General features: G+C 42.4%; 1 protein-coding gene across 1 annotated transcript in view; it reads left to right on the top strand.

The window, feature by feature from the left end:
• rbm7 (RNA binding motif protein 7) overlaps positions 1 to 13,557 on the top strand; it is a 30,159-nt gene extending 16,602 nt beyond the window's left edge. The window contains exons 2-5 of the mRNA XM_060924116.1: positions 2,644 to 2,806; positions 2,901 to 2,988; positions 3,079 to 3,181; positions 12,628 to 13,557. Coding sequence (XP_060780099.1) covers positions 2,644 to 2,806; positions 2,901 to 2,988; positions 3,079 to 3,181; positions 12,628 to 12,918 — 645 coding nt within the window. The 3' untranslated portion in view covers positions 12,919 to 13,557. The remainder of the gene's footprint in view (positions 1 to 2,643; positions 2,807 to 2,900; positions 2,989 to 3,078; positions 3,182 to 12,627) is intronic.
• Positions 13,558 to 16,591: the final 3,034 nt, after the last annotated feature.

Below are 16,591 nucleotides of genomic sequence, written 5' to 3'. Positions count from 1 at the left end.
CTCTGAAATTCACGGATCTGGTTAAACACAAGACTGCACAAATTATGTATAAAGCAAGACATAACCTTCTTCCGGGTGCGGTACAAAATACGTTTATGGAAAGGCAGGGTGGGTATAACCTGAGAGGGGAAATGAATTTTAATAGAGTAAATGTTAGACCAACTCTGAAAAGTATGTGCATAACAGTCTGTGGGGTGAAATTGTGGAATGGTCTGGATAACGAACTCAAAAATAGCACCAACATAAAACTGTTTAAAAAATTATATAAAAACATGTTACTAAAAATATATGAGAATGAGGACAGGCAGACTATATAGGTGATGATGAAATTGAGAGCAAGTCTGTGACTGGTCGTCTTGTATTTTGTGTATAGTTATAGGTATGTGCAGGGTTTTTTCTAGAAAAATCTAGTATGAGGGCGCTCACCATGGCGAGGGAGCGGGGGGGGGGATGGTGCCGGGGCCCCCCCCCGCCGCGCGAAGCCTTTGAAAAATGCTCCAATGGGACATTCTCACTACGTTCACACTGCAAGGCTTAATGCTCAATTCCGATTTTTTTGTGAAATCCGATTTTTTTTTGTGAGGTCGTTCACATTAACAAATATATGCGACTTGTATGTGATCCTCAGTATGAATGAAAAGCGACCTAAAAGTGTTCCGCATGCGCATTGCAGGATACGACGACGTCACACGCAGTGAGCATGGCCAGTGTTTACGGAAGTAAAACCGCCCGGTTGCGGTATGACCCATCCAATCTAGCTTGAATAGCTGCATCCCCCCAAATGGAAATCAGCTCCCTAACCTCTGCGTCCTTCCATTGAGAAGATTCAGAACCTTCACAGCCCGAAGCGTCCCTCGCATTGATGTCATGCGCAGGGGCGCAGATACATTTTTTGAACTGGGGGGGACAAAAAACTGGGGGGGACAAAGCTGCCAGCAAACCAACCCCAACCCCGATATGCCTGTCAAACTTGTTGTGGGTTACCATAGCAACCAAGCTCGAGCTCGCAACCTGTGCAGTCTGCGCAGCTCAACCAACTGAATATCAGTCTTTGTTTTATGTGAGTTGTTGCAACTATGTATACACTGCTGTGCACCTCAATAAACCGAATGGTAATTAGTCTTTTGATTTTTCCGTGAGGTTTGCCTTATGCAAAGAAAGACAGCATAGACGTTTTTTCCTCCCTATAAGTGGGGGGGACCGAACGAGGTGAATTTAAATCTGGGTGGGACGAGTCCCACCCTCTATCTGCGCCCGTGATTATGCGCCATGTTGTAACTTTTTTTGAGAGACCCGCCGCCTACTTCAGCGCAGAATAGTGACGTTTGTGGCTTGTTGATGACGTGTAAGTCGGATGAATGCGACCTGGCGGTTCAGACTGAAATCGCATATGAAAAGAGCGGATAGGAATCGGAATTAGGACCACATATCCAAACGGCCTGGGATAGGCTCCAGCTTGCCTGCAACCCTGTAGAACAGGATAAAGCGGCTAGAGATGATGAGATGAGATGAGATCTTCTTTATTGTTCAGAATAAAGTAATCAATCAATAAAAAAACGAGAGTTAAACAAGTAATAGTTCAGTGCGTTTCGATTCGATGCGAGTCGGTTCATCACCAGTATAATTTGATTGGACATGATTCAGTTCAGTTAAATTTCACGTTTATTGGTGGGTCCTCATTTTGAAACTCTAACGAACAGCAATTTGAAGACATTTCGCTGGTTTTATTTTGTCTGAGAATTGCTGAGCCTATTCTCTCTCTCACTCACACGAGGGACAATGGTTGCCATGTGCATCAATATTCAGTACCAGTATCAGGTTTTTACATCTTTGCATTTCATTCCAAACCACATATTTTGCTTATTATTATTATTATTATAAGTTAAATTTATATAGCGCCTTTCAAAAAACCCAAGGACGCTTTGCAATTATAGACAAAGAAAAAAAATAATAAATAAATAAAGTTAAAAGTCCACCAAGTAGGGGTCAAGATGTAATTCCCGTGGTGTAGCAGCCACAGTCCCACCAAAAGGCGCACGAAAACGAGTCCCACATCTCCAGCACAGCTGCCCTGATGCCGTCAGCAACATCGCTCAAACACCACACCGTGGATCCACAAAGCGAGCAGAGAAGCTCCGCCACGCAGAGCGCTGGTGTGTCCCAGACCGCCTGCACAGCCGCCGCGACGCCACTGAGCAACATTGCTCGGAACATCACGCCAAGCGTCAAAGCGCAGAGCACTGGACAACCACGATGTAAAATGAGCAGGGAGCTCACTGCAGTCCACAGCTGGGAGCGCAGGCATCACCTACGGCGAACCAAGGCCTGGAGGGAACCGACGCCCAAAACTGGGTCCGGAGCTACACCACAACCGGCGGACAAAACACTCAAACAAACATCAAACTACACAAACACAAAAAAACAACAAATAAAATGAAAATTGAAAAATAAAATAAAAAAAAAAAAGTTCTGGTGAGAAGCGGCAGCCAGAATGCGCACGACGTACTCTCAACCGGAAACGGGGGAAAAAAATTGTTTATAATTGTTATATTATGTTATATTGTATAATTTGTTATAATTGTTGGTCTGTTCTTCCAGTACATGTTTTCCTTTCCATCCTGATGTTTTAATTTTCTATTGCAGGCTGGGCCTGTGATCAAAGTAAAAATCCCGAAGGACAACGACGGGAATTCAAAGCAGTTCGCCTTCGTGAACTTTAAACATGAGGTTTCGGTCCCTTATAGCATGAACCTGCTTGGCGGCATCCGACTTTACGGAAGGCAGCTCAACCTGCAGTACAGAGCAGGTAGGACTCCTTTTTTTTTTCTTCTTCTCATGGCTTGTTTAATTTAAAATCTAAAAAAAAGTGTATTTTAAAATTGTTTTGGGTTCTGCGACAGGCAGCAGTCATATTAATCAGGAGGGAAAAAGCCCTGCAAACTCTCAGAACCCCAGCCCAGCGAACACACCCACTCACCGTGGTGCTAGGTATCCTTCATAAATCACTTCTGGACCGCATTAGCAGCACTCTGCAGTGTTTACAGTCAGACTGACTCGTATCTGATGTTCAACTTGCAGGTATGACAGGACTCCAGACCAGATGAGCTCTCCATCTTACTCTCCTCCTGAGAGCTTGCAGAGATCTTTCTCTGTACCAGAGAATCTTCAGAAGCAAGTAGTGGTGAGCATTTTTTTTTTTTTTTTGCTCCTAAACGTTCCTTCTTATAAAGTTACTGAAGAGCGTGTAAAGGCTTGACTCGAGCTGTCAAGAACTGACTGATCGCCCCTGGTTTGAAATGGTAAGATGGTGATCCCGTGGGCTTCACTGGGTATTTCAAGGATTAACTCTGAAAGCCATGTGTGGGGGGGAAATTACTCTTGGATATTAGGAAGTGAACACTTAAGCTCTCCGAATGTCTGTATAGTATTCAAACCAGCGTTGATTTGGTGTTCATTTCACACATGGCAGTGGCTCTCGTAACAAACAAAGCATGACGGGGCATGATTTAAAAAAAAAAAAAAAAAAAAAGGTCTGTTTCTATTATGTAATCCTGTATTTTTTTTTTTTAATTCATTCAAGAATGACCCAAGTTGGTTCCTGTTCTCATTTGCATTATAGTAGTTCATAAGTTACTTCACCAGCCTCTGTTTGTCTCTCCCTTGAAGTCGGTAAGCGCAAAACACGTTGTACTGAAGACTTTTTTTTTCCTCTGTCGGGAAGCTTACAAATCACTGACGCTGGGAACTTCCTTCCAAAAACGTTAAAGTGCATATCGCGGGTAAATTCAGGAGCAAGATCAGTGTAATTCTCCTATTTTATATTAAACTTTGGTCAAATATCTGTCACATTTTGTATTTCGTGCAATTTTTTTTTTTAACCTTGCGCAATAGCAGAAAAATTCAGTTGAAATCAAGCCATTTGAGGCGAATTGGTCCGCCTCTGAAAAAACTTGGCATTTGGATTTCCCGGGAAACGTTGATTTTCGTGACGTCGCGTGCGGGACGCCTCCTTCTGAATCCTGCGTCAGTGCTGGTTTGTTTATGAGAAAACGACTTGGTGGTTTTCTGCAAATTTCTTCAACATTATCGCGTAATTATTAAAATGGTTAACAGATGTATCGTAGGAGGGTGTAGCGACACCAATCATGATGGGATTAGCACTCATCGTTTCCCAAAAGACCGGACAAGGAGAGAGAAATGGGAGCGCTTCGTGCGAGGCACCCGGAAGCCGAGGACCAAAGCAGAGCCGAGAAAAAGACCAAGAAAATCGGCGATTCACAAGTTGACTGTTACCGGGGTAAGAAATACACTACCGTTCAAAAGTTTGGGGTCACTTTGAAATGTCCTTATTTTTGAAAGAAAAGCACTGTTCTTTTCAATGAAGATCACTTTAAACTAATCAGAAATACACTCTTGAGGTATTTCACCTGACGTCACAGGGTCACGTGACGCCCCGGTGTCCGTCATTTTGAAGGTCAAGCTAGCTAATGTCAACAACATAGTAGCTAGTATGTTACTGTAGCAATGTTTACGTTCAGTCATTTGGATGACTGTTAAAACCTTTCAGTCTCAAGTTTTTCCTTTACTGTATTTACTAGTTTACTGTAATTATGATCCGGCAGCTATTTACACCGGATCCAGTGTAAGTAGCTGCCGGAGCGCGCTCCGGCTTGCTCCCCCTCAAATTAAGCAGCGCGCTCCGGCTTGCTCCCCCTCAAATTAAGCAGCGCGCTCTGGCTTGCTCCCCCTCAAATTAAGCAGCGCGCTCCGGCTTGCTCCCGGAGTGCTCCGGGAGCAAGCCGGAGCGCGCTGCTTAATTTGAGGGGGAGCAAGCCGGAGCACGCTCCGGCAGCTACTTACACTGGATCCGGTGTAAATAGCTGCCAGATCATAATTACAGTAAACTAGTAAATACAGTAAAGGAAAAACTTGAGACTGAAAGGTTTTAACAGTCATCCAAATGACTGAACGTAAACATTGCTACAGTAACATACTACCTACTATGTTGTTGACATTAGCTAGTGCTAACAGCTAGCTGCTAGTGCACTGCTACAACACAGACACCGACCCTAATAATACAGTTCTTGGTCATTGCCTGGTAACAGCAAATTTATAACGGGCCATGTCTCAACAGACTAAGAAGTTATTTCAATGACATTTAATAACATTTTGTTTATCCTGAGGACCGAAAGTAAATGAAAATGTGAACAAACCTTAGCTGTAATAAGATGGCGACCACCGGCTCCAGGGACGACCCGCTGATGTAGGCATGTTACCCAGCCTGACACAAAATATCTGTAGGTATCCAAACTCGTATACGCTTTCAGATCAATACCTGTGTATGGCGATGGGTTTTTAACGACATAGGTATACAGATCATGTGGGCCGAAGTCAGGTAAAGACGAGGGCTTCGTGTACTTCCGTACGTCAGTGAACAATCCAGGTGGAAGCAGGTAAACGTCGTTCTCTAAGCCTGCTAACCTCAGTTTTTGCAAATACCTCTCCCTCTGCTCGCCCTGTAAATGCCCTACGTCGCTGGATAGTGAAGGTGTTTTCTGCATCTCGCTCCTTTTTCTTTTATGTTTTTCGTTTGTCGCCTTCCTCGCATTCAAACTGATTCGAGCCGTGCCGTCCAAAATGGCAGCCTAACGATGCATCACATGACTTGGTCACGTGGGTGAAAAACCTCTACATTTCTAATGTGGTAAATGACTATTCTAGCTGCAAATGTCTGGTTTTTGGTGCAATATCTCCATAGGTGTATAGAGGCCCATTTCCAGCAACTATCACTCCAGTGTTCTAATGGTACGAGACCTTACCAGTTGTAATTTATCGTTGAGCGGGGAGTAATAGGCGTGCGCGATGTTATTCACCGCCACAACGCAAGGGGGCGCGAAGTCGCGAAATCACTAGGAGTAGTTGGTGGGTGTGGTTAGTGGAGTGTTTATCCTCCGGTTACTTACAGTGGTGCTTGAAAGTTTGTGAACCCTTTAGAATTTTCTGTATTTCTACATAAATATGACCTAAAACATCATCGGATTTTCACACAAGTCCTAAAGGTAGATAAAGAGAACCCAGTTAAACAAATGAGACAAAAATATTATACTTGGTCATTTATTTATTGAGGAAAATGATCCAATATTACATATCTGTGAGTGGCAAAAGTATGTGAACCTCTAGGATTAGCAGTTAATTTGAAGGTGAAATTAGAGTCAGGTGTTTTCAATCAATGGGATGACAATCAGGTGTGAGTGGGCACCCTGTTTTATTTAAAGAACAGGGATCTATCAAAGTCTGATCTTCACAACACATGTTTGTGGAAGTGTATCATGGCACGAACAAAGGAGATTTCTGAGGACCTCAGAAAAAGTGTTGCTGATGCTCATCAGGCTGGAAAACATTACAAAACCATCTCTAAAGAGTTTGGACTCCACCAATCCACAGACAGACAGATTGTGTACAAATGGAGGAAACTCAAGACCATTGTTACCCTCCCCAGGAGTGGTCGACCAACAAAGATCACTCCAAGAGCAAGGCATGTAATAGTCGGCGAGGTCACAAAGGACCCCACGGTAACTTCTAAGCAACTGAAGGCCTCTCTCACATTGGCTAATGTTCATGTTCATGAGTCCACCATCAGAAGAACACTGAACAACAATGGTGTGCATGGCAGGGCTGCAAGGAGAAAGCCACTGCTCTCCAAAAAGAACATTGCTGCTTGTCTACAGTCTGCTAAAGATCACATGGACAAGCCAGAAGGCTATTGGACAAATGTTTTGTGGATGGATGAGACCAAAATAGAACTTTTTGGTTTAAATGAGAAGCGTTATGTTTGGAGAAAGAAAAACACTGCATTCCAGCATAAGAGCCTTATCCCATCTGTGAGACATGGTGGTGGTAGTATCATGGTTTGGGCCTGTTTTGCTGCATCTGGGCCAGGATGGCTTGCCATCATTGATGGAACAATGAATTCTGAATTATACCAGCGAATTCTAAAGGAAAATGTCAGGACATCTGTCCATGAACTGAATCTCAAGAGAAGGTGGGTCATGCAGCAAGACAACGACCCTAAGCACACAAGTCGTTCTACCAAAGAATGGTTAAAGAAGAATAAAGTTAATGTTTTGGAATGGCCAAGTCAAAGTCCTGACCTTAATCCAATCAAAATGTTGTGGAAGGACCTGAAGCGAGCAGTTCATGTGAGGAAACCCACCAACATCCCAGAGTTGAGGCTGTTCTGTACAGAGGAACGGGCTAAAATTCCTCCAAGCTGGTGTGCAGGACTTATCAACAGTTACCGCAAACGTTTAGTTGCAGTTATCGCTGCACAAGGGGGTCACACCAGATACTGAAAGCAAAGGTTCACGTACTTTTGCCACTCAGATATGTAATATTGGATCATTTTCTTCAATAAATAAATGAGCAAGTATAATATTTCTGTCTCATTTGTTTAACTGGGTTCTCTTTCTCTACTTTTAGGACTTGTGTGAAAATCCGATGATGTTTTAGGTCGTATTTATGCAGAAATATAGAAAATTCTAAAGGGTTCACAAACTTTCAAGCACCACTGTATAATGACTAGAACTGGAGTCGTATAGATGTACGTACTTCCTCGATCAACCGCTCTTCGTGCTGCTCCATCTTCGCTCGTGTTTTTAAAAATGGCGGTCGTGAAAACAAACCAAACCGGGAAAGTAGGGAAGCGGAAGTGCGTGTACAGCGGACGTAGAGTGGACCAATCAGAGCCCTCTTGTCTGCGACACTGTCTGCGAGGCTTCTGCGGTGGTCACAATTTTTGGGTGGTGCGCGCAGAGTGTCTGCGAAGGTGGGGGGGCTACGCAGACGCCATCTGCGGCGCCGTCTGCGAGGACTGGGTTGTCAGCATAAATTGGCCTTTACTTCACATGTATCAAGGGATATGCGTGTCAGGGCTTGAGATCTTGGGACCTGTCAAACACATTAAATGTATCTCCAACCCTGCTTAGCCAATTCCATGTGTGTAGCTTATGAAATCTTTCTCCTACAGTAGCCAGTACTCTTCTAAATGAAGAAATATATAAATACATAATAGTAATTAGAAAAAATATGATTTATGTAACACTAGATAGATGAGCATTGATACATGAATCTATGGGTTTAGAAGCTCAGGTGACAATTCCATATTTCAATGCAAAATCGCTCGCTGCTAAACATGGGCTACACAGGCTGTACACTGAATCCATGCAAGCTCACGCAGCCTGCTGTCAGATCCGCACGTGACGTCACGAATCTGGCTCCAGACTCCCTTGGGATTTTTCCAGACGCGTTTTGTTATTTTATTTTTTTCTGCTGTAGACAGATGGCCTTGTGCAAAATTACCCTTCTGGATGAGTGTGTAAAGGGACATACTTTCATATAAAAAAAACACAAAATTGGTTCAGGATATGCACTTTAAAGCATGTACGCAGAACCATGGCCTCACTTTTTGTTTATAACCGCCTGGAGACCTCAAGAATGGCACAGGAATAGCTTTTAAGCGTTAACAATAAATCTAATATAGTAATTTTTCCGATAAAAGTGATTTATATAGGTAGCGGTCTGAGCGAATGACCTTGACATCTGTGACGTCACAGCAGGAAGTCTATTGGTCTCATCGCCATTTCCGCTATACTAAAACACAGAGCTGACTGCAACTCCGATCCTCCATTTTGAGCTAATTTATCGCCATGCCACGTAGATGTGCTGCTGCACCCGCCAGCAACACGACAGAAGGTGGATTTACGTTGCATTCATGGCCCAAGAATGTTCAAACTGCAAAGATTTGGACACGTTTTTGTGAGAAGTTCACGGGCACATTGGGCGCCTGCGAAGTGGTCCGTCCTCTGCTCTGGACATTTTACTGAAGACTCGTACGAGACCTCTGATCTGTTGAGGAGCGTTGGCTATCAGCCCGTATTGAAAGAGAGTGCAGTACCAACAATTAAAGAAAAATAAAGCTCCAAGAAAAGGAATTTTTTTTTTTTAAAGTGAGTTTAGTTGCACCAGTCTTCCCAGAGCATGAGCTGAGGGTTGTTGTTAAAACCCAGGATGGGACATATCGCTCAGGCAGCGACCTCCCCGCAGTTGTTGCTAAAACCGGCGACGTCCTGTTCCGTCCCGGGTTGCAGTAATGGCGGAGTAGTCCGTATGGAGAATGAGTGGATCAGTCGTCTGATTTCTAAACTGGATATCGCTGCCATCTCGCCCTTACGTGGAAGAAGCGAATGAATGGAGAACTGAACGAACAACTGAAAGTCAGGTTGTTTCAAAACGATCGGCCTTCAAGAAGCGAGAACACAGACGGGTAAGCTCCGACTTACCCATACAAAACAACAAAAACAACACTCGTTGTTTACCTGCATTTAGATTAATACTTGTATTGTGTGTTTAAGTTAGCGGTCTAAGATTATTTAATTTGCTTCAGAATGTGATTGTCTCGGTTCATCTGATTATTTAATTAGCCTTTTACGTTTTATCAGTGAAAATGCATGCATGTACATGTATGTTGCATCAGTTATAACACCTATCCTGTTTTAATGAGAGTCAACCCACAATCAATGAAGTCAAATCAGTCTTAGTTGAGCAAGTCGGTGATGGGATTTCTTACTTTCACCATAAATATTATTGATATGATGATTATGATGATGATGCCCTTTATTGTCACTAGTCACGTGTACTATCCTTCTGTGCTCCACCCACCTGGTCCAGTACTACACGTGATTACCGCGATATTCAACGAGATGCGTTATATGCATGCGCAGTAGTGAAAAAACCGACAGCCTGACTCGTACACGATATGATTCGGAATTCTTCGGTAGTTTCCGTCCTGCCGATAAACACATCGATTAACACAGACACGGCACACACTTAATATGTGGCGGCTTTAAGCCTAGGTCACAACCGGACGTACAATTTTTTTTGGCTGTGCGATTTTTGGCATTTCCCAAATCGCTGCATTTTTTTTGTTCGTGGAGAAAGACGCACGTTGGCCATAAGTTTGTCTTGCAACCTGAAAAAAACGTAAACGGCCGTAGAGTTTGTTTGACATGACAAAGAACCTCTGCGGCCAGTCTACGGCTCGGAAATCAGCACGTCACACGCGCGCCCTCCGTGCGTTTCTTGCGTTTTTTTGCACGTAGACCGGCCGTAGGAGCACGTACGGCTGGTTGTGACCGAGGCATTAGTTGACGGTGTGTCCGAATCTTCGCCTCATATAAATAAAATTTTTTTTTTTTTTTTTTTTTTAATTTTCAACTAGCCAGCCGGGCTGGCCAGTGACAGGAATTACCCGCCAAATGACAAATTAAGTCGCCTCTGGCTACCGGACCACCGCGAATTTCGAGCCCTGGCATAGTAGAACAGTGCACCACCACTCCAGGGTCTGCTAAATCTTTCTGAAGGTCTTTTGCAGTCAAACAGGGGTTTTTATTTGCCTTTCTAGCAATCCAACGAGCAGTTCTTTCAGAAAGTTTTCTTCATCTTCCAGACCTCACCTTGATCTCCACTGTTTCTGTTAACTGCCATTTCTTAATAACATTACAATCTGAGGAAACAGCTACCTGAAAACACTTTGCTACGTTCTTGTAGCCTTCTTCTGCTTTGTGAGCGTCAATTATTTTATTATTCAGAATGCGAGGGAGTTGCTTAGAGGAGCCCATGGCTGTTGATTTTAGGGACAAGTTTGAGGAGTCAGAGAATTTATACAGCTTTGAAATCTGCATCATCTGACCTTTCTTAACGAAGAACTTGAACAAGCCACAGCTCAAAAAGCTTATTAAGGTCTGGAACCTTGGTAAAAGTTACCTGAGAACTCAAATGTATTGGGGCGCCCAAACTTTTGCATGGTGTTCCTTTTCTTTTTTCACTCTCCAGTTGTACAAAACAAAAATAATACACAAATCTTGCTGAAAAGAAATGTCGTCTTTACCTTTATGCCTTTTGGTGATCAGTTCATCTTCTGCTCGCTTAACTATTCACAGTAACCGGCATTTTCAGTAAGGGTGCCCAAACTTTTGCATGCCACTGTATAAAATGAGTGCTGCCGGGCGAGATTTGTTTTGCTTGGCAACTCTTGTTTTATTTGAAAGAACTCGACCTTCTGCATAAAACTTTGTTGTATTGTCAATTTCTTGCTAACAAATTAGTAATTAGACCAACTTAACAAAGTTTCTTCTGACTAGTATTGTGTCTCCTCTCTCATTTACCATGTGAATTCCGTTCCGATCGATGTTTTGGGTCGATCTTCCCTCAGGGAACAAAATGTAGTCCTTTTGTTGATTTTCATGTTGTAAACGATTTGTCGTGGAGGTTGGTCCTCTCTCACATTGTCACATTTCAGTTCGGTTTGATGTTTTTGCAGTCGTGGTTGTTTTGATGGCAGGCCAGATGAGCTCCTACGTCCTTAACGTTCTGGTTATTTAATCTGTTTTTTAAATCTGATCATAGGGAGCATCTGATAAATGTGCGTGCAGATGCAACTAGTATCAGAGCTGGCGTTCTAGGAACAGCGCTTAAAGTGCCATTCCACCATTGGATGTATTCTTTGGCATAAAATACAATATATTTTGACAACATATATAAATGGTATCACTAGATAGAGAAATCTTTTAGCTTCAAAATGATATATCAAACATAATTTTTTGACAACGACAAGTATATTAATTTTGCGACCAAAGTCACCTACCCTTTTAATTTCTGCGCGTGATGTCATCGGCAGGTTCCCCTTCTTGTGTACCACGTGACGTGGCACATATCAGCAATGGCGGATAGAACGCGATAAAAATAATACCAATAAATCTAGCTAACTGAAAGATTAACTCAATTTTTCGCAATTTTTTGGCCCCCATATACGAGGAGAAATGACTCTCTCACTTTGGGGGTTTCCTGGTCTAAAAATAGACCGACACGTGGTACACAAGAAGGGGAACCTGGCGATGACATCACGTTTCACTACCGCGCGGAAATTAAAAGGGTAGGTGACTTTGGTCGCAAAATTAATATACTTGTCGTTGTCAAAAAATTATGTTTGATATATCATTTTGAAGCTAAAAGATTTCTCTGTCTAGTCATGTTGTCATAAAATATATTGTATTTTATGCCAAAGAATACATCCAATGGTGGAATGGCACTTTAAGATTTTTTTTTTTTTGGTGGAGCAAAAAATGCTACACAATACGGAACAGTGGTGCAGTGGTTAGCACTGTCGCCTCACAGCAAGAAGGTCCTGGGTTCGAGCCCCGTGGCCGGCGAGGGCCTTTCTGTGCGGAGTTTGCATGTTCTCCCCGTGTCCGCGTGGGTTTCCTCCGGGTGCTCCGGTTTCCTCCACAGTCCAAAGACATGCAGGTTAGGTTAACTGGTGACTCTAAATTGACCGTAGGTGTGAATGTGAGTGTGAATGGTTGTCTGTGTCTATGTGTCAGCCCTGTGATGACCTGGCGACTTGTCCAGGGTGTACCCCGCCTTTCGCCCGTAGTCAGCTGGGATAGGCTCCAGCTTGCCTGCGACCCTGTAGAACAGGATAAAGCGGCTAGAGATAATGAGATGAGATGAGGTTCCTTGGAGTTTTTGAGCTATTCAGAAGTGATGCAGATGATGTTTCTTTTTCCACAGATGAACAACATGTGGCAGATGCAGCAGTTGGCCAGTTATTTTCAGCCTGGCGTACTTCAGCATCAGCAACAGTTCAGAGTTGGCTTCAATAGCCCCTGGCCAAACGACAGCCCCACCCACTCAAGCCAACGGTACGCCCACCAGCAAGACGGCGGTGGTCACTATGGCCGCGAGCAGCGGCACCGGAGAGACGGCCAGAGAGCTGACTTCCACCAGCACGAAGGCCGAAACCGAGATTATCCACCTGACAGACGCAGAGACTCGAGAGACGGACGCTGGAGGCGATACTGATCCTGATACCGAGACTGATCCAGCAGGAGGCTTCATTTTAAAATAGTGACACAAACCAGCAGTTTTCTTTTTATATGGTTTTCTTAAATAACGTTTTTAACGTGGTTTTTTTTTTTTTTGGTAATTTACTGTACAGTAATTTACAGCAAAAGAGAATTTTAACTGGAAAGTACGAGAAAAGGGGTTAGAATTCTGCGTGTGTATACTTAATCTATTTTACAACTTGGGTTTCAGTCTCAGGGTGCAGCTTCCAGTCTGTCTGATGTCCTGTAATTGTTATTTTAATCCAATAATTTGTATGATTGTGGGTCCCCTCCTTCTTCCTCCAGACTTCATTAATGATTAATCATTTATTATTAATCTGGTGACTGCGTGTGCTGAACATGTTAGTAAATTAAGGCCATGATGTTATTTACCAGCAGGGGATGTACTTTAGAGCAGCTGTATGAGAAATAGAAAATGTGGATTCTCAGGAGGGTTTTTTTTTTTTCCTTCCAGATGTAGAATTATCTGGTGTTTTTATACAATTATGATATATTTTTTATGTTTCTGTTGAAAAAAAAAAATTCCAGTGTGCAGGCTGTATACCTCGTGCTGTAACTTTCTCTAGTGTAAATACAGCTTCATTTTTAAGCTACAGTTAACTGCCATTGTCTTGTCATTTTCAAATTTCATTCACTTCCTACCTGAACTCTTAACCAGGGCCGGCCCAAGCCTTTAAGGGGCCCTAAGCAGAATTTGATTTGGGGGCCCCCCACACCACCAAAACTACACTGCTAGCTGCCTTATTATTTCTTAGGCTACACAGTTAGTCTAGTTAGTCTAGCCACCCACCATAATCTGCGTTTTTAGTTGGTTTACATTATACTGCAACTTGTGGCTATTGCAATATAAAATATTCAGAGTGATGTGTGGCATATTTGTAAGTAAAACAACAAATCAGTAGACAAGACACTGTATATGTAAACAAGTTAACCAGTTTATTTTGCACTAATGTGCAAAACAAAACCTAACATACACAGTTCTTACAAACAGTACTTAGTACTTGTAACCGTTATTAAATAAATAAATAAATCTTAAAATCTGGAATAAACCTTACATCTTAAAAGAAATCTTAACCCTTTGGTGACTGACCCCTTGAAAATGGTTCCTCCAGGAACGATGACGTTTCAGTTGTCAAGACAACGGAAAAACTAAAATACAAAAACCGAAAGATACGTCACAATGCTCTTGTGCACAAAACAAAATGCTCTTGTATTTGTATTTTAGTTTTTCCGTTGTCTTGACAGCTGAAACGTCATGGTTCCTGGAGGAACCATTTTCAAGGGGTCAGTCACCAAAGGGTTTTAAATAAATTCACAAAATGAACAGAGAAATGTGCAGCATAATAGCATCAACAATAACACAACAACAACCTATTATATTGCACTTAAAACTATTTATAGGAGAAAATATGAAAACTCGCCTAAAATAACTCACTGTTCGGAAAGACAACACTTGTCCTTTTTCCTGTCATCATCAGTGCTTGATCATTTCCCTTCAAAATCTATGTTTCCTGGCTTTTCGGGAGGCAAAGTCATCAATGACGTCATTATAGGAGATCTCCCGACCAACTTTGCTATTGATACTTATAAGTTCAAGCCCACTGAGTCTTTCCTGTGCCATTGTAGATCTCAAGTAGCTTTTGATTAATTTTAGTTTCAAAAAGCTCCGTTCTGCTGATGCTACAGTTACTGGGAGAGTGCAAGCAATCCTAAGAGCTACCCAAAGATTGGGGTATAACTCACAGATGTCATTATGAGACAGATAGGTCAGTAGTTCAAACCCTAGCGATCTGACAGCAATTATCAAGAACTTGCACTCACCTTATTGAACGCACTACTGCGCCAATCTTAATAAATTGGTATGACTTTGTCCACTTGAGCTAATATCGGTCATGACATTTAGGTTGGAGTTTGTAAGTAAAGTGACAGCTCTCAGCTTAGAACTAAAGATGATATCCGAGGCTACGTTTTGTTGTGTTGGGTAGCATAACGTTAGCTACTATGACAGACATTCTGTTAGCTAATCCAGCCAACCTAGCCAGAACATAGACAACCTTAATGACACAAAAATAGTAACATTGGGCATTCAAATTTACCTTTTTCTTGCTGCTTTTTTTTCTTTCCTCTTGTCTCTTCCTCTTCTCTGCCCCAGATGGATAATTTCTTTTTTGAGACATGGCTTAGCCATCTAGTCCACCTATCTTCCGAATGGTTGTGCAGGAGCGCAGTGGCAGCAACCAGCAGCAAGGATTAGTTAACCTAATGTACCAACTATGAAAATGATACAAAAAACGTTATTTTGTGTCTTTTGTTTCTGCTATATCATGTCATTGATATTACGTTTTTTTAATTAAAAATATTTTCGCAGGTGGGCATTCCAACTGCTCTTGGGGACCCCCTGGTGGTGTGTGGGGCCCTAAGCGGGCGCTTAATTCGCTTATGGCTTGGGCCGGCCATGCTCTTAACCATACAGCCAGACTGAAAATTATCCAACCGGGATTCATTTAGCTGGTCAAACTCGGATCGTTTTTCACATGAGCTGCTTTAAAATGACTTTCCGTGATCTTTAGATGATCGGTGGTGCCAAAATTTATGGTTCACTATACAAGCGTTGGCAAACATGCCGGAATCGCTACACTTAGAGGATGTTCATCTAGCTTTTTTACTTCGTAGCAAATAACTAAATCATGGATACGACACGAAATAATTGTTCAACAGCCGAATGTTCTGGCTTCTTGAAACGTACCTCAAAGAAATTAAGTTTTAATCAACGATGCTTGTTTTTCCAGATCAAACAGAGGTAAAATAATGGATTAATAAAAAAATAATCATAATTAGGATTGTGTTGCTCTTCCTCTGGCTTTTATAATGGCCTGAATTCTTTGAGGCATGAACTTCACGAATGATAAACAATATTCTCCATCAATCAGGTTCCAACTTTCTTGGATCAGCTTTGCAGGATGGAGCCTTATGGACCTTTTTTTTTTTTTTCAATTTCCATCATAAATTTTCAATCGGATTGAGATCTGGACTGGTTCCTGATGAAAAGCTTTAACGAGGCATCATCATCCTGAAAAATGACATCACCACCAAACCTACTTTCTATCAATGGAATGGAATGGGGGGGGAAGTCTCCAGAATGTCCATGTCCACCTGGACACTGACTGCTGAAGTAAAGATTGCCATCTCTCCTGGTCCTTTACCTGAGATTCGACCCCACGTAATCAAGGATTGTTTTCTTCAGGCAGAAATCTGCGGTGTTTCATTGGAACGATACCAGACGAAAGTTCCAGCATCATCTCCTCGGCCAGTGCAGGTTCATGATTCATCACTGAACATCACTTCCATCCAATCATCTACAGTCCACGCCTGCTTCTCTTCAGCCCACTGGAGCTTTTGAGATTTTATGTGATAGATCGACACAGAGTAGCACATAATTGTGAAGTGAAACGAAAATGATAAATGGTCTTCAAAATTTTAAACAAATTAAAAATCTGAAAAATGTGGTGTGCATTAGTATTCAGCCCCCCTGCGTCAATACTTTGTAGAGCCACCTTTTGCTGCAATTACAGCTGCAAGTCTTTTGTGGTATGTCTCTACCAGCTTTGCACATCTAGACACTGAAATTT

The sequence above is a fragment of the Neoarius graeffei genome, chromosome 6 (assembly GCF_027579695.1).
Source record: "Neoarius graeffei isolate fNeoGra1 chromosome 6, fNeoGra1.pri, whole genome shotgun sequence".
NCBI lineage: Eukaryota > Metazoa > Chordata > Actinopteri > Siluriformes > Ariidae > Neoarius > Neoarius graeffei.
The sequence above is the reverse complement of the archived record's forward strand: the minus strand, read 5'-3'. Positions and strand labels throughout refer to the sequence as shown.